Raw genomic sequence first — 27,386 nt, forward strand, 5'->3', positions numbered from 1 at the left:
TTTAAATCAGGCTCCCGACTGCACTGTGGAGATCCTATTTAAATATTGCATGAAGCTTTCTGCCTACCCAGGACAGGGCACGTGCATGCCACACAACTTGCCACGTAAAGATGGTGGGTTGAGAACATGTTTTCTGATTTTTCATTCTTACCCAGCGCCCCTATCCATTCTCACCTGTCGTGGGGCGGTTAAAACAACCCCGATAAAGTGAACTTGTTTTTCCTAGTATTTCCTTTGCAATCACAACAAGTATTACAGTCTAAATGTAACGACATCTTATTAAGACAGTGTTAAGAATATCACATGTTATTATTCACTCTAAATTTCCATATATGTTTCATTGGCCAGGGATTCCCTGGACAGTAACATTTCAACTGTAGCTTGGAAGTGATGTTGCACCATTTTCCTCCCTGAACATTTGTGAGTGACTGATTGACACTAGTTTTAGGCCAAATTTTCTTGACTGTTTGCACCACTTCCAAGATCCACCCACCAAACTCTCTCTCTCTCTTGTTTACATAATTATATACCCCAATGTAAGATACCATGCGGGTTTAACATAGAACATAGAACATTACAGCGCAGTACAGGCCCTTCGGCCCTCGATGTTGCGCCGACCTGTGAAACCAATCTAAAGCCCATCTAACCTACACTATTCCAATATCATCCATATGTTTAACCAATGACCATTTAAATGCCCTTAATGTTGGCGAGTCCACTACTGTTGCAGGCAGGGCATTCCACGCCCTTACTACTCTCTGAGTAAAGAACCTACCTCTGACATCTGTCCTATATCTATCACCCCTCAATTTAAAGCTATGTCCCCTCATGCTAGCCATCACCATCCGAGGAAAAAGGCTCTCACTGTCCACTCTATCTAATCCTCTGATCATCTTATATGCCTCTATTAAGTCACCTCTTAACCTTCTTCTCTCTAACGAAAACAGCCTCATGTCCCTCAGCCTTTCCTCATAAGATCTTCCCACCATACCAGGCAACATCCTGGTAAATCTCCTCTGCATCCTTTCCAATGCTTCCACATCCTTCCTATAATGCGGCAACCAGAACTGTACGCAATACTCCAAGTGCGGCCGCACCAGAGTTTTGTACAGCTGCAACATGACCTCATGGCTTCGAAACTCAATCCCTCTACCAATAAAAGCTAACACACCGTACGCCTTCTTAACAACCCTATCAACCTGGGTGCCAACTTTCCTCGATTAAAAAAAACTAATAAGCTGGTGTATATATACTCCCTGAGATTTAGGAAGAGTATGATCTGGAGTCACCTGATGACTGTAACTGAAATTTAAGGAGATTGTAGCCATTTTCATTGCAATGGGGAGTGTATGCCTGGAGGTCTCCCACATGGCAAAATGCCCACTCACCAGTGTCAGTGGGAAGAGACCCATGTGATCCTTAAATAGGCACTTAAGGACCTTGGGCCTATGGTCAGCCAGGCCATGCGCCATCTTACCTGATGCTAGCAAAATGTGAAATGGGCCACCCCCACCCTCATCGATTTTACTCCTATGACACCCAGCCTGCTCTGTGTGACCCCATAAAGTCCCAACCCAGCAACCTTTCCAATTCTACCCTGTCCAACCCGTTCATAATTTAAAGACCTTTATCAGGTCCGTCACCTCTATAGGTTTTCAGTTCTCTGTAGTACAAAGCCACAACATGTTCAATATTTGCTAGTAACTGTAATCCTTCTGGGATCATCCTCGCAAATCTTTTTCACACTTTCTCCAGTGCTATGTCCTTTTTGTAGCATGGAAACCAGAACTTTATACAGTATTCTTAAGAACGGTTCTACCAGCAGACAGTAAAGAAGGCAAATGGCATGTTGGCCTTCATAGCTAGTGGATTTGAGTATAGGGATAGGGATGTTTTGCTGCATTGTATAGGACGTTGGTGAGGCCACACCTGGACTATTGTGTGTAGTTTTGGTGTCCTTGTCTGAGGAAGGATGGCTTGGCTATAGAGGGAATACAGCAAAGGTTTATAAGGCTGAACCCTGGGATTGCAGGTCAGTCATATGAGGAGAGACTAAGCTGGTTAGGACTCTATTCACTTGAGTTTAGAAGAATGAGAGGGAATCTCATAGAAACTTATAAAATTCTAACAGGGTTAGACAGGGTAAAAAGAATGTTCCAAATGGTGGGGAAGTATAGAATTAGAGGTTATAGTTTGAGGATAAGGGGTAAACCTTTTCGAACTGAGGTGAGGAGAAATTTCTTCACCAGAGGGTGGTGAATGTGTGGAATTCACTACTACAGACTGTAGTTGAGGCCAAAACGTTGTCTGATTTCAAGAGGGAATTGGATATAGGTCTTGGGGCTAAAGGGAGCAAGGGATATGGGGGGAAGGGAGATCAGGATATTGAATTCGATGATCAGCCATGATCAAAATGAATGGTGCAGCAAGCTCAAAGGGCCGAATGGCCTATCCCTGCTTCTAGTTTCTATGTTTCTATGACCAGCGACCTACACAAGCTTAACAAAACTCCACTATTTTTGAATTCCAAGCTGCTCGGAACAAATTCCAATGTTCTTTTAGCAATTTTAGTTACTTTGTGGACCTGGAATGCTGCTTTTATTATAATGATGGAAGATGGAAGTTAATAGCCGAAACAAAATGCCCTAAGTGTGAGGCATCATAACAGAACACATCTGCCCACTTGCCATTATCCCAATAAATGGCACAGCATTTACACTCCTTTGTCACTGGTTTCCATGTTCCAGCACAAGCAAATGAGCACTGCAGGAAGTTTTATTGTAAGTGGCAAGAGTGGTGCAGAAACTAGCGTAAACTTTGGGCCTAAATCTTCTGGTTCCGCAAGCCATGGGAATTGTCACAGGCGGGATGGATAATTTGACGGACCAGCAAAAGATTCGTTGACCTCAGGCATGAACTTTGGGTTCCGGGACTGGCAAGACCGGAAAATCCCGTCCTTAGTGTGATTTCTGCATGAGATTCAGGAAATTATGGGCATTACGTATAATAATGGAGCATTGCAACATTTTCTTTGCAATATAGTATGGACTTATTACAAGTTTTTAAAATCAGTTTATTGTTAATTTTTTTCTCGTGCAATACAAAGTTGAACGTTTTATGTCGGGTGCTAATATAGGATTGTTTCTTTGCCTTTTATTTCATTTTTCACTTCTCTTGAAATCAATTACTTGCAATTTTTAACTTTTCATGGCACAGTTTCTATGACAACCAACGCACTGAGATATTTAACTTTCCTCTCTCTGCCTAAGCACATAAATTGACATGGAACAAAATGCATGAATCAGAAAATCACAGTGACTGCGAATTTCAGCTATATGTCGCTGATGGGTGAGATATCTTTCCACAGGCATAGACTTGGACAATTTAGCATTAAATATTAACATATGTTCTGAATGTAAATGCATTCCCTGTGGCGCTTGAACGTATACTAGCATTATCATGGCACAGCAGAACCCTCAGAGCAAAGTACAATTATACAAGTGTACAGGTACTGTGGAACACAGAAACAGGAGTAAACCATTCAGCACATCAAGGCTGTTCTGCCATTCCATTAGATCATGGCTAACCAGTAGTTTAACTCCCATTATGTACCTTTGACCATATTCCTTGACAACCTTCATGGAATCATAAAATCCCATAGTGCAGAATGAGGCCATTCGACCCATGAGTCTGCACCGACCATAATCTGACCCAGGCTCTATTACCGTAACCCCACATATTTATCCTGCTAATCCCCCTGACACTACGGTCAATTTAGCATGGCCAACCTACCTAACCTGCACATCTTTGGACTGTGGGAGGAAACCAGAGCACCCAGAGGAAACCCATGCAGACACGGGGAGAATGTGCAAACTCCACACAGACAGCGACCTGAGGCCGGAATTGAACCTGGATCCCGTGGCGCTGTGAGGCAGCAGTGCTCACCACTGTGCTACCTTGCCTACAAAATGTGAATTGTATAGGGATGAGACCAATTGAGGTCGTATTGGTAAACTGAGATTTTCCCAAGTGTCACCAAATCCATCCCCCTCTCCCAATAATGTTCTACAGTTGGATAAGTAAACTTTCCAACATGGAAACTTTCCAACATGGAAACATGCTGAATTTAATGGGGAGATGCAGAGGGAGGGAGTGCTATCGCTCACCCCCGCCCTCCTGCCCTTTAGAAAAGTCAGTCACAACTGACTGACTTTAAATAAGGCTGCCCTGCAGCAGGAACATGCTGCGGGTGATCTTACCTACTCGAGAGTGGGACTTCCATCGCTCAGTGGAAAGAAGTCTCACCCTCGATTTTATCGATCAGCAGCTTTGTAAATCCCAGCAACGCCAGACCTCAGCAGCAGCCGCTGCTCGAACAGTTCCATGAGAAGACCAATGGCAACAGGACCCGGGTAAGTCCTGGGCTTTTAGGGTGGCGAGGGATCGGCATTCTAGTGGGGCAGGGGGTTGGCGACTTTCGGAGGCTCGGTGGTGATACACAAAACGCCGGAATTCTACAGCACAGCTCGCCACAGGAATCCGAGTGGGTGAGGGGTGGATAACGGAAAGGTCTGTTGACCTCGGGCAAGATTTTATGGTTTCGGGATGAATGAGGACGCAAAATGCCGCTCAAAGTGTAGGAGAGGATAAATCTTAGGGGATGCTGAGGGCACCCCCAAAGGTTGTACCACCCTTTTATTCCCGCACTAACATTCACCTGCCTCCCACCACCCAGCTTATTATGGTAGAGGAGGCATATTAAGGTCCTAAGGTGACCATTAATATCCATCCCCCCATATTATGCGGACCAGGTCAGGAGGGGGTGGGCTACCCACTCATCATATTTTAGGTGCCCCTTCCCAAAAAATACACCCAGCAGGGGTCAGAAAATTCAGCCCCAAACCCTATTGGAGATTCAAAATGATTGTTGCTGTTTCTTCAATGCTACTGAAAAGGTATTCTCAGGAAATGCATCTTACAAAATTCCCATGATTTTTTAATAGCAGGTTGCAAATTACAATGGAGTATAAATATTTCACCCATTATTTGAGAAAAATACACTTGACACGTGGACAGCTGGACACCATATATGAGTTTGAAATTAAATGGCCTTTCTGTTTTAAAGTAGAGTTTGGAACAAATCAGTATGGTATACTATTTACACTTTAAAACATCTTGTTTCAACCTTTCTAAAGAAACCCATGCTACTTGCACTTTTGATAGAGACAAGACTGCTGCTTTCACATGGAGTGTGCCAATAGTTTCGAGGAAACTTACTGATAAATCTAATCTATCATTAAATTCAAAACGTCATTAGTACTTTGAGAAGTAAAGGCCACAGAGCATATAATCATTTTAAATCAGAAAACATAATGTGTTCCACTTGAAACATTTATGAACAACTTGAATTTTAATTGTTCAGAAAGAAGTTGTGGATTCGATAAGTTTTACGTGGCTGAACAGACTCTTACTTCAGAAATATTTTCGCTGCCCTGGGAAAAAGACCAAAAAGCACTTTTCCCCTCCCCCATGTACTGGGCAGAGTTCCCAGATTCCTGACTGATATAAATTACAGCAGTGATTGCAAGTTGCTGAAGTAATTTAAGTAAGTGCTCTTAAACTATTGATGTAAGTTGTTCTAGTGTTTATTAATTTAATTCATGCTGAAGTACATGGTTAACGTCACAGAAGTTTGCTCTGCTGATTTTACCAAATTGAGTTTTACTCTGCCCAAAAGCCAAGAGTTCCGAAAAAGGGCAAAAGGCTGTGTAGAACCCTGGTCGAACCCGACTTAGCTTTTAAAATAGACTTCATAAAGGCAAATGAATAATGCTGCATTAAATACTTTTACATAATGTGAGACCATATAGTTACTTAGACGTTCATACCTTAACAAGATAAAATGTAACTACTTTATAAATTAATTTTCATAATATTACTTATATTTGTAAATACTGCTGAATTTTCTCAGATTTGTTCTGTCTTCCAGTCATTGTTGTCCCTTTCAAATGTTATAATGAGAATAGTAATATAGTATGCCTCAGTAGACCAGATGTACCACATTAACACAGTGAAGAATCAGGAATTTTAGTTTATGAAGGTGCATAATATAGCCAATTCACTAAAGAAAGCTTCAAGTAAGTTTGCATTAAAGTACAATAGGTTTCATACCAACACTTACCTTTACAAATTCTGCAGTGCTCAGCCTTATGTGGGAGTGGAATTCAGCAACGAGAAGTCTTCTGCCAGATCGCAAACCAGAGCATTGAAGATTCTCACTGCAGTCAATCTACGAAACCTGCTTCAGTTCAGCGCTGTCAAACGGGGGAATGTTTGCGTTATAGCTGGCATGTCGAAGAATGGCATAAAGTAAGTACAAAGCTGCAGCAGACAGCACAAGCAGTGTTCAGAATAAACAAGAGAAAGGCAGCCTTCCTGGCAATGCACCACTCTTACTGAGGTGTGATTTGTAAACTAGGATCAGATGGCTGGCTTCATGTGGTTCGGAGGATGTTTGACATATGGCCAAGGAGTGGAAAAGTTAGGGGAAAGAAAATCCCTGCCACATAGAAATTAGGATAAATACAATTCTATCTCACTTTAAAGACTATTTCAGTGAAGGAACAAAAAAATTACATATTTTTCAGCTTGTAAGATTAATTCAACCTAACATTTCTCAGTATGAAAGTTTAATAATATCACGGTACATTCTGAATATAAAATACCAGATTACCTATGCTCATCTCTTTAATAAAAGCGACATATTTTCAAGATTTCAAACTATACAACTTATTGACATGAATGATAGTGGCGAAAAGCTTAAATAAGAACTAGTTCCTAGAAAACTGTGTTAAATTGTGAAAGTATTTTGTGAATGTAAATTACATGTATCATTTTAACACCACACAAGGAATTGCAGTTCATCTCAAAGTAGGTCACAAACCAATCTAAAGTCCATAGTTTGATTACAAGCTAATTTTTAAAGTGAACTTTTATCTCCCTCCATTCTCTCCCCTCAGTCGCGTTTCGCTTCCAACACCTGGAATCAATTGTGGTAGGGTATGTTAGATGTCACGTTGCTTTGTTAAAGAATTCCAGGCTGCAAGCAAATTCATCCATGCTCTGAACATTTGTAACATTTCACAGGCATATTTCCAAAGAAAGACTTAAAACAGCCATGGCCACAACTTAATCTGGTTTTTTTTTGCTGGAAATTTGTTTTAATCTACTGCAGATGTGCAATATGCATATAACAACATTCTTAACTAAATTGTTGTATTTATGCCCTATTTGTTTGAATAAATTGTATCCTTATCTAAAGATTATTAACTATGTATAGAGCGAATAAGTCAAAAAATGCCCATTTCATGTACAGCCAATATTTTTGGAGAATAAAAAGAATACCAATCTCAACTATAACCACAACATGAGAATTTTCCTGCAGATTCAGGCTTAATCTGTAAGGAAATGATGTATAGGGTTGTGCTTTAAAAATGTTAAAAAATGGCATCAAGGTCAGAGTAACCTGACATGCAATGTGATCCTAGGTCTGTTTTTAATTTGACCACACTTAGTTTCTTAAAGAACATCAGCATCTGATGGACCTCAGGCTTTTAAGGGATAATGAAAAGAGTTAAAAACAAAAGGACTGCAGAAATCATTATTAAAAAGTTAAAAAGATTGTGTCAAAAATGTGTCTCATTTCTTTTATTTTGAGCAAAATCATAAAATTAAATGCCATTTTAATGGCTCAGATAAGTGCCAGTAGATGAACAATTATTTGCATAAGAAGGAACAAATCTATACAAAATAATGAAAGTTATGAAAACAATATTCCTTCCTTGTACAAATTCTGCATTAAATTACTCCTCTTTATAGAAGAAAAGCATATCCAGATGGAAAGTAAAAGATGAAAGAGTGTGAAAACATGTTGGGTTCCGTGTAGTGAATTTAATGGCAACGGTGGTCACCCTGTCCACTGGCCCAAAGGTTGGGGGCAACCTCAAAGCAATCACTTTCAGCAACTCCAATGGAATTCAATGTCGGTCAGATAGTTAACTGCCTCCCATCATAGCTCTGTGCCTTTAAGAACGGTGGTCCTGCCTTGAAAGCTGCCAGCCAAACAAAGGGCCAGTAGCTCTTCAGTCCTTGCCGGGACTTCAGACCACTGCTGGAAACACAACAGGTCCTGGAGCATTCAGAATGGAGGTGGCCCCACAGTGCAGGTAGGTTAGGAGGACCCACCGGGGCTAGTCAGGCAGGCCTTGGAGAGGGATAGCTATGGGAGGGTGGTTATCAGCAGAGAGACCCTTATGCCAGTGGGGGCCCTCGCCACTGGGTGCCTGATCACGGAGGCCTCACCCAAGCCCGGAGGGAGGGTGGCCTTTGCCACATATTGTATGCCCAATTAATGGCTATGAAGAACTTCAATTGAGCATCAGGCCTTATGTGGGAGTGGAATTCAGCCACGAGAAGTCTTCTGCCAGATCACAAATCAGAGCATTGAAGATTCTTACTGCATTCAATATAGCATTTCCTAATTTCAACTTAATTTCCCTTTCTTTGGTGCGAACATGCCAGGCCAGATTCTCCGAGCTCGCCCACAGCTGGGATACTCAGGTCCCGCTGCAGTGGACGGAGATTTGGCTGAGCGCCAAATTCTATGTGCTCTCAGGCAACGGTAGTGGGAGTGAACAGCAGAGAATTCCAGCCACCATCTTAAGTTGTAATTGTACCTTTATACGACTTTCTATATTATGTTTAAGAAGAGGTAAGTGATTCTGCATCGTAGTTCTTTATTGCAGTAAACAATAACGATTAGAGGGCAAGATATGAATGTATAGTAATTTTCTGCATTCGTAGAATGCTATTATATTTGCCGACAATCTTATAATTTATCTGGGGAATATTTTTCTTTGATGAAAGATAAGGCATTGAACTGGCATTAACAGTTTTCTTTCAGTTTGTTAAGAATCAATTAAAGGTGAATTTGTATTTTTGCATCATTGCCCTTTAGCCCACATAATCACAAAATTACAATGAGTTGCATCTACTGAGTCTACCCTTCACCTAAAGAAATATTGTCTTATTTCCCCATTGGATTTACTCATAACTATGTCGTCTTTGTTCCCACTAGTTTTGAATTCTCCCAGAGTAGAAATATTCTTTCACTATTTATCCTGTAAAACCCATTTGTAATTTTGAAGACCTCCATCAGCTCACCTCTAAGTCTTCTCTCATCTAAAGCCGAAAGCCAAAACCTATCCAATCTTTCCCGAAGCCTGGACCTTCCAATTCTGGTTCCATCCCTGTAAACTTTTTCGTACTTGCTCCAGTATTTTATGTATTCTGTATAGTAAAACGGTGCACAGTATTCCCAAGTGCAGCTTGACCAATAACCTATACAAATTTAACATCACTTCAATATGTTTGAATTCTATACCTCTGGAAATAAATTCCATTGGTCTGTTAGCATTTAAAGTTGCTTTTCTGACCTGTGAGGCTATTTTTAATGATTTGTTCATCTGTAAGCCTTCTACCCAATTCAGTTTATTTTCTAAAGCATTGGTAATATTTGTCCTGCCAAAGTGCATCACCTCTCATTTACCAATGTTAAGGTTAACTTGCCACTCAATTGCCCAGTCTACAATCTTTCCAATGTTGTCTTGTATTATGTTGCATTCCTCCTAGTTATAGTTTTGTATCATCTGCAAATTCTGATATTGGGTTACAAAGTCCAAATCATTTACGTAAATTATGAGCAACAGTGGTCACAGCATGGAACATGACATTCTACTTTCCTCTGATCTGAATTACTACTCATTACCTGTGATCTCTCTGCTTTCCATTTTCTAGCCAATTTGCTATCCGATTCAGCCATTTGTAGCTTGACATGTCATGAACCTACTGTGTGATACTTTATCAAAGGCTTTTTGAAAACGCATGACATCTGCTGCTCTACTCTTGTCTATTATTTCCATTACCTCTTAACAGAATACTATCAGGTCAGTTAAGCATGAATTTTGGACTCCATGCTCGCTTTAAAAAAAAGTCATGGCCGGAATCTTATCACCGTTCATTCCAGTGGGATATTCCCATCCAGCTGCAATGAACGGAGATTTGGCTGTCCTCCAAATTCTCCGACCTTGCTGCAGCGGGAGCATGGCGTAAACAGCAGGTAAGATCCCGCCCTGTATTTCTAGTCTCTACATGCTGTTCGATAGCTTTTTTGGGGGCGGAGTCTACTTGCCTCCCATTACCTTCAAACTGACTGCTCCTTGCTTCCCAGGTTTTGTTCTAACTCCTTTTTTGTACATAAGAACAGCATTAGCAGTCAGCCAGTCCTCTGACACTGGCCGGAATTCTCTGGCCGTTCATGTCGGCGGGATTGTCTGGTCCCACCGGCGGCAAACCCCCCCCACCCCCCGCCCCCCGCTGTGGACTTCCTGGCAGAGTGGGGTGGCCTCAATGGGAATTCCCATTGACAGCGGTGGCACCAGAAGATACCACCGCCAGTGATCGCTGCACCACCTCCCACTGCTGAGAAAATTGCTGAGGAGTGGCCAGATAACCTCGCCCAAAATCTCCTCTCCTATGAAATTTTTATATAAAGCAAGTGCCTCCGTTATCTCCTGCCTGTTTTCCTTGAGTATATGTGGGAATGTGATCTATAAACCTAGGGATATCACCTCTTTTAGTTTGGCTGGTTTGTCAATTACTTTTCTTTTCCCTTCTATCCCAATTTTATTAAAATTCATCCTATTCAATTAATTTTATTTATTCTCTGGATGGATGTGAGTGACACCAGCATGACCAAATTTATTATCCAACATTTGTTGTCTTGAGAAGGTACTGGTGGACTTTCTTGAACCACTCTTGTGATGATATTTCTTCCACAATGCTGTTAGAGAGGGAGTTCCAGGATATCAATCCAATGATGAAGAAATGTCTTAAGTTAGAATTGTGTGTGACTTGGAAGGGAACTTGGAGGAGATGGAGTCTCGATGACATTACAACTCTTGTTGGCCTTGATGCTGGGTATGGAACTGTTGATAAATAACCCTGATGAGTTGTTGCAGTGCACATTATACGTCATACATAATGTAGTCCCGGTGTATCAATGATAGATGGATTGGTTCTTCTAACTGTATGGTTTGATCCTCAAGTGTACTTCCTTAACTTCTGAAGCCTGGAACATCCTACCTCCTGCTGCACTGTTCGATACCTGAAAATGTCTAATCCATTTAATCTGTGCATCAGCGAACTCTTCCATGCCTGACTAATGCCAAGCATGACCTAGGGTTCACTACTCAATTTCCTTTAAATAATTCTGGGTTATTCTACACAAGTCTTTCATCGCTGGCTTTTAAAAAGTAAATATCTGTGTTTCTTGCTCATTTGCATGAACCAATTTTAACAGTTGCAATTCTTGGAGGAGTGTAAGTGTGAATGAATCAGCTAGCTCGCAATGTTTTACCACTATAAATTAGTTTTTGTAAAAATTAGTTATTTGCAACCAGAAAGAAATGTGGTGCCTTGTGCTTACTGACAGAATGCACTCAATTTTCTCCTGCTTACTCATTTGGATGAAGGGGGCTGTAGGCCCCTCACGCACCCCCACTGACTGCACATCAATTACTCTAGATTAGTTCCACACAGCTTTTATCTAAACTGAATTTCTTTCATCATTCAGTGTTGTACAAAATAAGGAGTTTAGCAGCACAGCATGCTCATTAATGAGAGTTACTCATTGGTGATTTACTTTACAAACTATGCAGACATTTGTTAGCACTTTGAAGAACAGAAAAATCTATTTAAATATACAAGAATTTGATAAATTATATTGTGATATATTGAAAATAAGTTTTTTTAACCTAATAAGCACTTAACAGTAGTACATTGAACCTTATTGTTCACAAAGTAAGGATCGGTCCTATTAAATTTAAAAAGATATCAAAGAAAACATTAGCTTGCATCTTTTTTTTATCACCTTTGTCTTTATTGTTAACATTTGAGCCAAGATAGCGTTGTGTGACTAAAACAAAATATTACTCTAAAATCTTTGCAAGGCCCAATACAAACAAACTATACGTTATTGTGACAGATGGATTCAAATACATTTTAAACCAGATAAATAGAGGGAAAAGTTGTGGACCCTATTTCAATCTGTCTGCAAGAATTTTGATTAATCTGTTACAGGTGCTGGAAGTTCTGTAATTGTTTGTTTAATGAAGACCTTAGTGCTAATGATACCATTCAGGATATTTGAACTCAGAGCCCAAACACAGTGGGGTAGCAAGAGGCCTGAGGATTAATGGAAATTGGTTCCTTGGGCCTCTTCTGCAGACTCTGGGTGAAATGTTGGCACTGCTTTCACCTCCAAAGGTAGCTTGGCCTTTGGGCCACCTGCTTTGCGGGAAGCAGCCCTCACATAATTTCTGAAGGGGGCGGTGGTATTGGTTGAAGCAGACATTGGGAGAATCGGTTGTGTCTCCTATGGGGATTGAAGAGCCCCTCTAGCTCCTATAGTTTCAAAGACCTAACATTTGGTTGGTGATCAGTCAAAGAGTTCAATGTGCTGGATTTTCAAGGAGTCAGGGAGACTCCACGGACCTTAAAAAATGACGGGCAGAACATGATTCCAGGATTTCCGAGCGCAACCAATTCAGCACAGGTTCAGGGTGTGAGCTGGTGCGAGTCTTGAGCCCATACCCTGCATTCAAAGAACAAAGAAAAGTACAGCTCAAGAACAGGCTCTTTGGCCCTCCAAGCCCGTGCCGATCATTATGCCCTAACTAAACTACAAAAAAAAACCTTCTGCCCTTACTCGGTCCGTATCCCTCTCTTCCCTTTCTATTTATGCACCCATCCAGATACCTCTTAAATGTTGCTAATATGCCTGCTTCCATTTCCTCCTCTAGCAACGCTCTCGCAGCGTTCCAGGCACCCACCACTCTCTGCATGAAAAACTTCCCCTGCACATCTCCCTTAATCTTTCCCCCTCTCACCTTGAACCTGTGCCTCCTTGTAATTGACACTTACACCCTGGGAAAAAGCCTCTGACCATCCACCCTGCCTATGCCTCTCTTAATTTTGTAGAACTCTATCAGGTCTCTCCTCAACCTCCATCTTTCCAGTGAAAATAATCCTAGTTTATTCAACCTCTCCTCATAGTCAATACCCTCGAGACCAGGCAACATCCTGGTGAACCTTCTTTGCACAATCTCCAAAGCTTCAAGGTCCTTTTGGTGTTGTGGCGACCAGAGTTTTGCGCAATACTCCAAATGCGGCCTAACCAAGGTTTTATATAGCTGCGACATGATTTCCCAACTCATGTACTCAATAACTGTGATCATAATGGAACCATTAGGACAGGTTTTCTTTTAGTTTGACAAACTGATTTAAGTAAAAATATTAAAATAAAGTAAAAATAATAAAATACTTAATGCATACACGCACACACACACACACAGATTACAGGGTGGAGAAGGATAGGTTGGTCAAATTAGAGTCCATTAAAAGAGTATATTGTCTGTAGTTTGATAACTTCAAGCTGCATTTGATGGTCTTGATGCTTCACGGTAAAAGATGTACACGACTGAGTAGGTTGTTCATTGGGCGATGACAGTGCTGGGTTGGGTTCTTTTAAAAAATCTCTACTTGTAGCAACCGGGACCAGACGTGATGGCCTCGCCAGTGGGACCGGAGGCCATTGAGGCGCCCCAGAAGGTCGGGGGCAGGGGACAGTATCCCTTGGGGCAGTGCCAGCCTGGGACCCTGGCAGTGCCCGAGGCACTGGGCAGTGCCAAGGGGTGGAGCCTGAGATGGTGGGGCCTCACAGGGGTGGGGCCAAGTAGGGGCAGAGCCAGGCGGGGAGGAGGTAGCAGGGGAAGGAAGGGGGACTCTGCATCATGGAGTGGGGTTGGGAGTGGGAGCTGGTGGTGGAGCCAGCCATCGGTGGGGGTGGGGGGGGGGGGCGGGGGTGTCAGGGCTGGCCATCGGGAGGCCGGCGATATCCGGGGAAGGGGGGTTGGCTGTGGCCAGCGATTGCAATGTTCGGGGGTGGGGATGTCAACCGATCTACCAGTACACTGAGCAGATGGCCCCCTGAGCATTCTGCTGCCAGCCTCACCAGTGGGTTTAGGCTCTATCTGTCCCGCCCCGGCCCTACTACTGGCATGAATCACCTGACTGATGGCCTCTGTATTGCACAGAGTGCCATAAATTCATGAAACTCAGCTCGCCCAAAAAATGGGTTGGAAAACGAGAGGTTTTCCTGCCCTTGGACACTTGGATTTTTGGGGGGGAAATCACCTCACATCTGTTTCTTGGTTCTGCAAACATTAAGCTACCTTTTATTTCCTTTGTTACCATAACATTTGAGGCAAATATCCAAAATGCACATAAATTGTTTGTTAAATTGGTTCCTGCCGTTTTTTAGGCACAGAGTAGAATGTGCTCTGCATGTTAAGCCAAGGACCTCTGAAATTGGTCCAGAGGCCTTATGTTAATAAATGCACCTCCTGCAGCTTGCCTATGCTAAGGAAGCAATTTAAGATGGCCTACTTTGCCTGCAGTGGCCCTCAGGTAGTTACTGTGGGGGTTTGAGGCTGGCAGTATCTCTCAAATATACAGTCGAACCAGGAGGACCATTCCTGTTCATTTTAGTTTCACATCAAGTTATTGTTAGAAAACTAAAGCCTTGTTGAACAGAACTTCGCAACAAAATATTTACAGTCCAAATGCTTTTTATCATGTATCTCGTCACATTTTAACCAGACTGGATTTTGTTTTTTTTAACATTCTGTTTAGTAATACAATTCTAAGTATTTTATTCTCTTCAGTTTTGTAGAAGTTTCTGAGAAACAGAATCCCAAACGATTGTGTGATGTTATCCTTACTCTTGGCACTTTGTTTCCTAAAAGATTGATCATCATGATATTTAATATTCTGTTTAAATATTTAAGTCAGAGATGTTTATGTACCATGTACCATTACATACTATTTATAGTATAGAAACAGGCCCCTTGGTCCAACCATGCACATGGTTATACTCCACACAAACCTCCTCCTATCCTTCTTCATCCAGCCCCATCAACACATCCTTTGGATCCTTTCTCGCTCATGTGTTTTAACCAGCTCTCCCCCTTAAATGCATATGTGCAGTTAACCCTAGATATACCTTGGGGTAGCAAGTTCCATATTCTCACCATTCTCTTGGTTAGGAAGATGTTCCTGGATTCTCCATTGGATTTATTCTGACTATCGGCCGTTAGTTCTGGTCCTGCTTGCAAATGGAAAAATTGGCCGAAGATTTCCCAGCCTGCCTGCCACGGGAATCATAGCAGGCAAGACACAAAATGCAACAGACCATGTAAAGATACTTTGAGCTCGAGTGGGAATTTCTGATCTTGGGGTGCGCACGGCTGGAAAACCCCACCCATTTTCCCTGTTTCTCCCCTATCGAACCCTTTCATAATCTTAAAGAACTCTATCAGGTGACTCCTCAGTGTTTTTCTTTCTAGTTAGATATTAAAATGTGCTAATATGATAGAATAAAACATTATTTTCATTTGCCTCCTTTACAGTGCAGTAAGACCTGTGGTACTGGAACAAGGAATCGCAAAGTAACTTGTATCAACCAGAATTCTGAAGAAGTATATAGTATTGAATGTGATGCAAGGAAAAGGCCGTTGGATGTGGAGCAGTGCAATACTCAACCTTGTGAATACATATGGATTACAGGAGAGTGGTCTGAGGTAGAACATTTTAATTAATTCATCGCTTTGCAAAACTAGCAAATAACATCTGATCCTCATTGGGCTTAAATGCATCAGATATCAGTGTCACAATTCTTTAAAAAATCAACTACTTTTAAAGTTTTATGGAAAATGCATTAAGCTTTAAGGGCTAGTGTTAAAACTAATGTTACCACTGGAATGTTGTTAAAGTATGTTATTAGCTACTGGGTATCTAATGTCAAATAAATGTTTCTGAGTTTATTTTTCAACCTGTATAGGTAGCAGTTTAGCAGGTCCTCCATTTTTAATAAGGTTAGATTCGGAGACTTCTTGCTCCATTTTCTACCCTCTTTCAGTCCGCCTTATTACCTTGCTGTGGTTTGCATTCAGCTCTCCTGCTGCCTTGGTTCTGTTTTTTTTGGGGGGGTCAGGAAATATTGCTTTCTCTATGTAGTTTTGGGCACCACATTATAGAAATACAGGAATAATGTTTACTTCTCGTGACAGTGCAAAATGAGCAATACCAGATCCTGCTCCGCTTATAAATCCTGCCAAAATCACCTTTCCAATGAAGTTAATGGGAAGCAGGTTTTATATTTATTTGGTTATACCATTTGGTTATACTTCTGAAAGTTGAAACTAAAGTTTTAAAGTTTATTTATTAGTGTCACTAGGAGGCTTACATTAACACTGCAATGAATCCCCTAGTCGCCACACTCCGGCGCCTGTTCGGGTACACTGAGGGAGAATTTAGCATGGCCAATGCACCTAACCAGCACGTCTTTCAGACTGTGGGAGGAAACTGGAGCACCCAGAGGAAACCCATGCAGACACGGGGAGAACGTGCAGACCCCACACAGACAGTGACCCAAGCCGGGAATCGAACCCAGGTCCCCTGGCGCTGTGAGGCAGCAGTGTTAACCACTGTGCCACCGTGCTGCCCCAAAACGTAAAGGATATCGGACGGAAGTTTCCCCTCGAGCATGTTTTGTGGAGGGCAGAGATGGGGAATTTGGAGAGAGAGCAAAATTTGGGAAAACAATTTGGAATTTTCCCCTCCCTACTTTCATGGCGGGTTGATGGCAGGTTGGGTTTCCTGTTGATCCACGTCAGGAATTACCATCTCATGAATGCTCATTAAAAATGCAACTTGCCAGAATCATGTAGCACCTCCTAAGTCAGTGGGAGATTAGACCTGTCTGAAAACATGTTTGGATATAAGTGAAAGGCAGCTGGCAGCTCATGACTTTGAGGTGAGTGCTATATTCAAAGCCCACCTACAGAAGCGCCACTCCACGTTCTTAGTGAAGCCAGTGAGGCAGCAGACTGGTGGGCATGTAGGCTTGCACACTTCACTACCTTCCACATTATCTGGGAGGGTATTATTTGGGGGCTCAGTCAGGGGAGCAACTCAGACAGACATCAGCGTCATGACTGGGGCAGGTGGGCAGTTGCGGAGAGGGGAAGTTGCAGGGTTGAGGGTGGAGTTGCGGGCAAGGAGAAATGGGGGACAGAGGGCAAAGATGGGGTTGCAGGAGTTGGGGGAGGGGCAGTGGCAGGCAGAAGGGACTTGTGGGGGTGGGGTGGGAGGAAGCTGGAGCCCAACTTGAAAGACAGGAAGGCAGGCACAGTAAGGGGTGGCATGGGAAGAGACCTGTGTGAATTGGTGTGGAAACATGCAGACTCAGGAATATGAGGGGAGGTGGTGCTGGTTTGCCACAAGAGGGTAAGGCTTGCATAAAGTCTCATCAGGGTGGGAGAGGGGAAAGGATGGCACAATACGAAGGGCTTGAATAAAAACTCATGGAAGGCAGAGGGGGTGGGGGGGGGGGCAGGGGTGCTGGCCATTGCAGTCTGTTGTCAGCAATCAGGGAAAAATGGTAGAGCAAAGTGAAAGGCAGTCATACTCCCTGATCTGGGACCAAGTAGTCAGGATGCCAGAGGGAAGTCAGTCCTAGGCTTTGTGGGCCATGATACAGGGTCATGCATGGCATACATGCTACAGTTCCTCCCCAGGGAGGGGCAATAGCTGTGTTCAATTGCGAATAGACAAATCTTGGTGTTCAGGTCCTGGTTTTAATGTTGCTGGCCATGATCATGTCTGACTTGGTACTGGGCTGCAGATGGGATGGAATCAGCCTTACTAACATTAAATGACCCTGCTTCCACTGGTCTCTGGGGAAGAGAGTTCCACAGACTCACGACCCTCTGAGAGAAGAAAATTTCTTCTCATCTCTGCCTTAACTGAAAGACCCCTAATTTTTAAACAAGCTTGAGTCACTTCACAAGAGAAACATCCCTTCAACATCCACACTGCCCAGGTCCCCTCTGGATCTTGTATGTTTCAATAAACCTCATTCTTCTAAACTCCACTTCTTTCAGGAATCAGACGAGTGAACCTTCTCTGAACTACTTCAAATGCAATTATGTCTTTGCTTAAATAAGGAGACCAAAATTGTACACAGTATTCTAGATGTGATCTCACTAATGCTTGTAAAACTGTAGCAAAACAGTCCTACTTTTATATTCCATTCTTCTTGCAGTAAACAACATTCAGTTTGCTTTTCTAATCACTTGCATGCTAACTTTTGTGATTCATGTACCAGTAACATCCAAGTCCCTCCATATCAAAATTCTGCAATCTCTCTGTCCATTTAAGTAGTATCCTTCTTTTCATTGAATGTTTTTAAGGCTGGGGTAGTTAGTTTCTTGACTAACAAGGGAGTCAAAGTGGGTGGGCAGCAAAGTGGAGTCGAGGCCACAATCAGATAAGAGATGATCTTATCACATGGCGGAGTAGGCTCGAAGGCCCAGATGGCTTACTTCTGCTCCTAATTTGGATGTTAACTTCCACTTTTTTGGTGGTCTTCATGCTGTGAAAACACTTGAAAGAAGAATACCTGTTGAATAGGGTGCAATTGGATTTTTAATGGTGTACCATGTTCATAAACTACTGACAAACACCCCCATTCACACTGAAGAAGTAATTTTATATTTATTGAATGTCAAATGTGTTCGTTATGATGAATTTCACAGGGACGATCACACCAAAATGTGAGTTTCAGAACCGTTTTTTTTCGGTGAGAGAAGAAATCAAATCTTATGACACTTAGGAAAAGAAATGAGGCAAAGTGTGATTCTTGCCAGTAGGGGGAATGGACAGAATCTATTCAGGCCAGGAAGCCAGCTGTTGAATGCTGGAGTGCACTATTGCACATGCACCCTGATCTCCCAGTGTACTGTGTCAAGAGTACACAGTGCACTGGGAGATTGTCACTCCCCCTGGACATAGCCTCCCCCAACCCCCCAATCGCGGCTCCCCTGATTGTGACCTCTCCGAGCACTACCCCCATCACACTCCCCCACCCCCCCCCCCCGCCCCCCAGCCGATTGTCACCCCTCAGCAATCCTCGATGCAGACAGCACAGCCCCCACATGTTACCTTCCCCCTCAGGCCCCATCTCTCCTCTTAGAATCTGTCCCCTCCCCCTAGTCCGTGACCTTGGCACTGCCAAGTAGACAGTGCCAAGGTGCCTGGTGGGCACTGCCAAAGTGCCAGGCTGGCAGTGCCAGGGTGCCCGGTGGGCAGTGCCAGGGTGCCAGACTGGCACTGCCTGCTCTTGCCCCTGACCACCCAGGGGGCTTCAATGGCCTCTGGTCCCAATGGCAAGGCCATTACATGAGGTCCCCTCTGGTGGGGGAACCATACGTGATCCTCAACCATGAGGACCTCCACCGATGAAGCCATTAAGACAAGTGAGCCCGGATGATTGCATCCCAGGCTCACTAATCATATTTAAATTAACTTATAAGTGAACAGTGGGAAGCTTTTTCCCAGGTCGGAGGTGACGATCACGAGAGGTCACGGGCTCAAGGTGAGAGGGGCGAAGTATAACTCAGATATCAGAGGGACGTTTTTTACACAGAGGGTGGTGGGGGCCTGGAATGCGCTGCCAAGTAGGGTGGTGGAGGCAGGCACGCTGACATCATTTAAGACTTACCTGGATAGTCACATGAGCAGCCTGGGAATGGAGGGATACAAACGATTGGTCTAGTTGGACCAAGGAGCGGCACAGGCTTGGAGGGCCGAAGGGCCTGTTTCCTGTGCTGTACTGTTCTTTGTTCTTTGTTCTTATAAATATTTAAATCAGCCTTGCGCCCTTCCCGGGTGCAAGGCTGTTATGCTGGCTTAACAGAGCCTGACATATCGTGAGAGCCAGAAACCGGGCGCGAAATTGGTTTTTCGCCTCCCTTGCAATCTTACTGGCTCGCCATACCGATCGATCAGCGTGATGAGCTGGTAAGATCGCTCCCCCCGAAATTGTTAAAATAGTGTTTTCAAGTTTGGTTGAATATTTTTAGCTTCTACCTGAAAGTCATATATATGTCCCAATAATTTGAAGGGATTTCAAATAGAAGTAGATACTTCCTACTTTGCTGTTTGTGGGAATAATTTAATGTGATTAGCTGGTTACCCTGGGCTGAACCTGGAGATCCGCCTTAGCTTGGAGCAGGGTTCAAAGTAGGCCAGAATTCTCCCAAAAAATTCTAAGTGTTGAATACACATGAAAACTGGAGTAATTCACGTTGCTTTTTTCAGGGGGAGTTCAGAGAAGAATCTCCCACACTCTGTGCACTGCAGAGACCACCAGCATGAGTATCATTTAAAACTAGGAGGCGGCCTAAGCCCGCTGGAGAGACTGAAATGAGTGCCCTGAGCAGGCCACTGTGCATGCGTCGATCTGTCAGCGCCAAGATCGATGCATGCGCAGTGACCCTGCAGTCATGGCCTCCCGATTGCCGGTCAACTCGATCGCTGGCGAACCCCGCAACACCGGCTCTCCACCCCTCCCACAGCCCGATCGCTGGCCCTCCAACCATTACTGGGCCCAGCGATCGTAATGAAGTCTCCAGGCCCACTAGCACCACCCCCCACCCCCTCCACTCCTGCCAGAAATGGTGAACGGGCTCCATAGACATATGTTGAACAACAAATAACTAAATTGTTTGTCTGGCTGGCCAAGTTCATTTAAATACATTTCCTCAAATTGCTTTGACATTTAACAGTCCAATATAGCAAAGATTTAAATTTATCAAAAATTCATAACATTGTAAATATTACACGCTGGGGCTCAATAAACAGTAAGCTAAAATTACAGTTTAAACATAACAGACATGAATTATGGGCTAATATGTTTCCATTCCACAAAATGGATAGCACACAGCGCTTATTTTAGTTAAATTTATTTCCGCCAAATTCTTGTGAATGAACTCGCCTTCTAGTAAGTCTTGCTATAGGTGTGAGTATTGGAGAGACCACATCAACAATAAAATCCAAATGAGGAACTCAACATGAGCAAGTCCACAAACATGAACCTATATCCTGCCACATGATAAAATAATGTCTTGAAAATCCAAGGTGTTCTCCCCACTGTGCCATACTCTTTAACTGTTATTTCCTTACCAGACTTACAGTGCCAAAAAAAAGCTATTAAATACAAATTTGTGGTATGAGATTATAACAGATTTAACCAAAGTCATTTCTCGTATTTTTGAGCCCAACATTCATTAAGTTAGAAGAGGAAATCAGATTAACAATTTGGCTTTATTTCCAGTGCTCAGTTACATGTGGAAATGGATACCAACGGAGACTTGTTTCCTGCAGTGAGGTTTATAATGGTAAGGACCTCTATGAATACGGCTACTATCATCAGATAACAACTAACTGCCCTGGGACACAACCGCCAAACATCCGTGCCTGCTCTCTTGGTGAATGTCATGTTACTGCCTCATGGAGGGTTGGAAATTGGGGAAGTGTAAGTTCATTTCAAAACTTTATCAGGACACATGCTGTAAACCTGAGCAATTGCATTGTATTTAATTTGATGCAAACTTAACAGCCTTGTAACCTTGTTGTCTTAATGCTTTAGTGTCAGAATTTTACATAAGTTCTTTGAATCATAATGAGGGATTTACTCAGAATGTATCTAGCAAGGCAGTAAATTCTACTGTACAATATAACCTAGTTACTTTTTTTGCTGCCCAATAAAAGAATTTCTACTGTCATAAATGTTGTTAGATACTGACATGGAAGAACATTCATAGTCTCTCGATGAAGAGTTTCCACTTACAGTAACATTTCCATGCCTCTACTATATTTTCTCTTCATCAAATTTCTCTCTCAATTTCTTTCAGTATCAACAGATCTTTTATCAAAGAAATTTTGTGAAGTTAAGCTACTTTGCAGTTAAATTTCTAGTCAAATGATTTCCTTTCCCATACCTTGACATGACAATAATAAAATGCCATTTGCCTTAAAATATAATTCATGGTGACAATGTTAGATGTTATTTTAAATTCAAAGTAATAACTATAGATAATCATCGGATCGATATGTCCATTCATGTTTTGCAGCATGAAAATACTGGTTTGATCATGATTGACAGTGATTTACATTTAGTGCTATTTAATTTCCTTTTTTTTTCCAATTTTCTTGTAAGTGTTCAGTGACTTGTGGAATAGGAGTCATGCAACGCTCAGTACACTGCTTAACGAATGATGGACATTTAAGCAACTTGTGTAGTTTGGACATTAAGCCAGAAGAGAGGAGAACGTGTCAGAGTGGAAAATGTAAGCATTTGGATTATTCCGTCCATTCTCACATGACCATAAAATATTGCCATCTGTTTCCTGTTAGCAGAGTCTGTTTCTGATTGTTCAAAAGTACATTTTCTAAATTCTAATGAAAAACATATTTTGCATGTAGGTGAATTTCCAGAAAGCTGTAGAGATGTACAGAGATTGAAAGGGTTCATAGAAGATGGTGATCACGTTCTTAACATACAAGGGAAGCGAGTGAAGGTACATTATCTAACTACTTTAAAAGAGAAATGCGGATTTGTCATAAAGATAACATGTTTCCTTATTTCATTTATTCCATCAATGCACGTTTCTCATTGCAGATATATTGTGCCGGTATGCTGTCAGATAGCCCAAGAGAGTATGTTACACTGGCAAGCGGTGATGCAGAAAATTTCTCAGAGGTTTATGGCTACAGGTATGGAAAGGCAAAATATGATTGTGTTAACAATGTGTTCACTTTACAAATGGTAATTTTGTAACATCTTGGAAACATGCTTTAAACATTCTGTTTGATTTAGGCTGCATAACCCAGCTGAATGTCCATATAACGGAAGTAGAAGAGATGACTGTCAGTGCAGAAGAGATTATCTTGCTGCAGGGTTTTCAACATTCAGCAAAGTAAGACTGGACATCAGCACTTTGCAAATAATAAGTGAGTAAAATCTTCCTTACTGTTGTGCTTTATTTAACCATATTGATACATTTTCCTCACTCTCTGAAACCAAACGTAAAAAGCAAACAAGGAATTAAATGGATAATTGAAAAAGAATATATCCAGTTACATTTTGTTTTACTTCAGGGGAAATGTTAATCCTCCGTGCCCAACAGATACTGGGCAGGAAGTTAAAATTACTCCGGAAACTTGAAGGCCAACATCCTGTTCTCTTCCCACAGTTTTCAATTTTAACCTGTTCTTTTGAGTAGGCGGGAATGACACCAGAAACTATCCAGTTCTTTCTTTAAATATGTGCTATTGGCTGCAATAACATAATCAAGACCAAACTACTATTTTACCAATGGTCTGAACAGGTGAAGCCAGAGGCTGAAAACCTGGGAGCAAAAGAGGCCCAGGGAACTGAATGTTTCTATTCCTGTGTTGCTAGAAGGAGTAGGGCCAAGAACAATATTTTCAAATCATTTTACTTGACGTTGTAACATAACTAGGAAATATAATGGATTATGACTTTGTAACGTACGCAGATAGCATAAAAGTACTACAGCAATCTAAGGCTGCCCCCCACCAAGGACATTTCTCAAAACTTCAGCATTGTTGGTACCTGAAGTTGAACCAAGTTTGAGTCGTAACGTTAGGATAGGAACATGAATTGAGTTGAGGCTGAAATTGATACTCTGTTGAGTCTCTGACCTGAGCACATCTATGGGAAAGAAAAACTGAGAAACAATAAATTTGCCTCTTCTTCCCTGACCATGCAATTCCTGATGCAATCTACATCTCTGCCCACCTGGCTGCCCCATGTTCCCTCAACCTTTTCTTGCCTGCCTGCTTCCTCCTGCTCTTAGAGTTGCCAACCCACCAGGGTTGACCTGGAGTCCCCAAGATTGGAAGATCTTCCCGCAGGATACTGCTCTATGTGAAACCCTGAAGAAAAATGATAGGAACATTAAACAAAATGTTTTTTTGTTGTCATTCCATCTCTCTTTACCAGTTATGAAAATATTGGAAATGGGAGGATAAAGACAGTCAAGCATCACAGTTGGATAATGAATCTTTTTGCTTGGCATAGGAAGGCAATATGTCACAAGGATGGATATGTTGGCTAACGAATGGCTAGAACCTGGAGGCAAGTCATGTGATGAAACCTCCAGGAAAATGTTTAATCACAGTTGGTGGCTCTAACTGTTCCAATTATCTTGTTCGCCGTTTCTCTCATGCAGTATTTTTAGCGTAACACCCATCATTGCCTTAGCCTTGTTTGGAGTAGGTCCATTATGCCAGAACTTGTTGGATGATGGCCCACTTGTCTCTTGCAGACTGTTAAATGAGCTCATCAAGTTTCTCATGTTCCAGAGAGTCACCACTGCTCAGATGTAATCTGAGGTTTACTACCTAAATTGAACCATAACCTAAAAAACTGTGTAATCATTGAGGGATTATAGCTGGTTGGCTGAAGCAGTGATTTTTTTTAGATCATGTTACTATTTATTGTCAATTTATGTACAGCTGCGCTTTAAATCCTTGATGGGTACAGCATCATACAAATCCTATGCCCAATAGCCTTAGCGGGCAGGTTACTGCTGGCCTTGGCACACATCATGCCACACTTACTATGGGCACGGGTCACTTTACCCCAAAAGACACGAGTCTTGTTTCGTTTACTGCCAAGAGTGACAGTGTTGTTCTTTGCTTTGTAGATGTAAGCACATCTCTTGCCCAGGTAAAATTCTGGTTCATCACAGCAATAAATAGCCTCAATTTTCAGGAGAACAGTGTGCTCTCTTTGCTTTCAAAGACCTTGTTTATAGCCAGTAAACGCAGCTTTGCAGCATAATCTTCTGGGCACTGCGAGAGCGCATAGGGCAGCCGGATCACCATTTCAATCACTTGGGCCGAAGGGCCTGTTTCCGTGCTGTATATCTTCTTCAACATCGGTTGCAGAGATTTGAACCCCACTGTGCTCAGATAGTATCCAGTTCATGGAATTTTAACTGTAGCTCTAAAAGGAAAATAGTTGCCATAGTCCATTAAAATATTGCACGTATGGTGGGAATTCTAATTCCTCCTATTGGGGCAAGAGCATCATGGATGAGCAGTTAAAATGAAAGAGTTTTATTTCCCATACCATTCATGTCAATCTACAATTTTAAAGCCATTGTTTTTTAGGCAGGCTGAGGTGTCTGCTGAACTCAGCGGAGAGTTTCATACATAAACAAAAGCTGGGATCCTGCGATGTGAAAGGGAACTGAGGAGTGTAAGTTAACCGCATGAATCGGAGGGAGGGTTTGGAGGAGGGTAATAATGCCAGCTTAAACTGAAGGCATTGTTTAACAAAAACCATGTCAGCTTGAACAGGAGCTGGGGAAAAAGAGCTTCATGTTGAATGTGGGGATAGAAATGGAGGAGGAGAACGAGATCTTGCAATATGATTCTGAGATACTTTTTATAAAACACTTTTCCATTTCCAAAAGTGCCATTGAAGAAGCCTTGGGGCTTTGCAGCACTGCTTCTTAGGGATGGTGCACATTGCTGCCACAATGCGCTGGTGATGTAGCAAGTGAATGTTAAGGTGGGGTAGTGGTGCATATCAAGCGGATTGCTTTGTCCTACATGACATCAGTCATCTTGAATGTTGCACTTATCCGGGCAAGTAGAGAGTGTTCCAGTACACTTTTGACCTGTATCTTGTAGATGGTGCACAAGCTTTGGGGAATCAGGAGGTGAGTTACATGATGGAGAAATATCAGCCTCTGACCTGTTGTTGTAACCATAGGGGGGGGTTTCTCCGGATCTGCTAGCTCCGATTGTGAAACGCGATTGCCCAGAGAACCAGAAGTTGGCGGGAAAGCGGGTTTTACACCAGGCACCAAACCCGCTGCGACCCTCCCAGGCCGCGCTGCCGGCCCCAATTGGGCTCCTGCCTATAGCAGGGCTTTAAAAGGAGCTTTGGGGAACCCAATGCATATTCAAAACCAAAAATGTAAATATAATTAATGGAATCGCACATGATAGATGCTGCTAACACCAGTGGGAAATGCTCCAGGTTTCGAGTTGGTGTGGGCACTAAGTCCCAATTCGGGAGAATAGTGGACATAAATTCTCCATGCAAACATCCCCATTCCCTGACAAATACATTTGGTAGCTCATATAGTACTAACCCACAGAATGCAAAAGGCATCGGTTTGAATGCTCTGTGCTGAGTAAACCGATGTCGATGGTAGTTGCCAGTGTGTCCCTGAGCTATGGAGGACAAAATATCAGCCAGGTTATTGCTTCTGTTCTGCAAAAATGGATATGAATGGAAGTCATGATGTGGAGATGCCGGCGTTGGACTGGGGTAAACACAGTAAGAAGTTTAACAACACCAGGTTAAAGTCCAACAGGTTTATTTGGTAGCAAAAGCCACACAAGCTTTCGGAGCTCTTAGCCCCTTCTTCAGGTGAGTGGGAATTCTGTTCACAAACAGAGCTTATAAAGACACAGACTCAAATTACATGAATAATGGTTGGAATGCGAATACTTACAACTAATCAAGTCTTTAAGAAACGAAACAATGTGAGTGGAGAGAGCATCAAGACAGGCTAAAAAGATGTGTATTGTCTCCAGACAAGACAGCCAGTGAAACTCTGCAGGTCCACGCAACTGTGGGAGTTACAAATAGTGTGACATGAACCCAATATCCCGGTTGAGGCCGTCCTCGTGTGTGCGGAACTTGGCTATCAGTTTCTGCTCAGCGACTCTGCGCTGTCGTGTGTCGCGAAGGCCGCCTTGGAGAACGCTTACCCGAATATCAGAGGTCGAATGCCCGTGACCGCTGAAGTGCTCCCCAACAGGAAGAGAACAGTCTTGCCTGGTGATTGTCGAGCGGTGTTCATTCATCCGTTGTCGCAGCGTCTGCATAGTTTCCCCAATGTACCATGCCTCGGGACATCCTTTCTTGCAGCGTATCAGGTAGACAATGTTGGCCGAATTGCAAGAGTATGTACCGTGTACCTGGTGGATGGTGTTCTCACGTGAGATGATGGCATCTGTGTCGATGATCCGGCACGTCTTGCAGAGGTTGCTGTGGCAGGGTTGTGTGGTGTCATGGTCACTGTTCTCCTGAAGGCTGGGTAGTTTGCTGCGGACAATGGTCTGTTTGAGGTTGTGCGGTTGTTTGAAGGCAAGAAGTAGGGGTGTGGGGATGGCCAACGCGCCACAGCGAAAAACCGCACCGACCTCCTCAGAAGACAAACACGGGACACAGTGGACAGAGTACCCATCGTCGTCCAGTACTTCCCCGGAGCGGAGAAGCTACGGCATCTCCTCCGGAGCCTTCAACATGTCAT

At 42.8% G+C, this 27,386-nt stretch overlaps 1 protein-coding gene and 1 pseudogene across 3 annotated transcripts in view; one reads left to right on the forward strand and one right to left on the reverse strand.

The window, feature by feature from the left end:
• The window catches only part of adamts9 (ADAM metallopeptidase with thrombospondin type 1 motif, 9), a 282,624-nt gene that overhangs the window by 229,258 nt on the left and 25,980 nt on the right, over positions 1–27,386 (forward strand). For 2 of the 3 annotated variants that reach the window (XM_078209509.1, XM_078209510.1), the window contains exons 30-36: positions 6,199–6,369; positions 15,588–15,758; positions 21,356–21,556; positions 22,241–22,370; positions 22,507–22,601; positions 22,703–22,797; positions 22,901–23,034. In XM_078209509.1, coding sequence (XP_078065635.1) covers positions 6,199–6,369; positions 15,588–15,758; positions 21,356–21,556; positions 22,241–22,370; positions 22,507–22,601; positions 22,703–22,797; positions 22,901–23,034 — 997 coding nt within the window. Of the gene's footprint in view, positions 1–6,198; positions 6,370–10,848; positions 10,898–15,587; positions 15,759–21,355; positions 21,557–22,240; positions 22,371–22,506; positions 22,602–22,702; positions 22,798–22,900; positions 23,035–27,386 lie in introns of those variants that run through there. The other variant, XM_078209511.1, reaches the window with a different exon arrangement.
• LOC144485572 (large ribosomal subunit protein eL33 pseudogene) lies at positions 24,572–24,937 on the reverse strand (annotated as a pseudogene).

Source organism: Mustelus asterias, chromosome 3 (genome assembly GCF_964213995.1).
Source record: "Mustelus asterias chromosome 3, sMusAst1.hap1.1, whole genome shotgun sequence".
Lineage (NCBI taxonomy): Eukaryota > Metazoa > Chordata > Chondrichthyes > Carcharhiniformes > Triakidae > Mustelus > Mustelus asterias.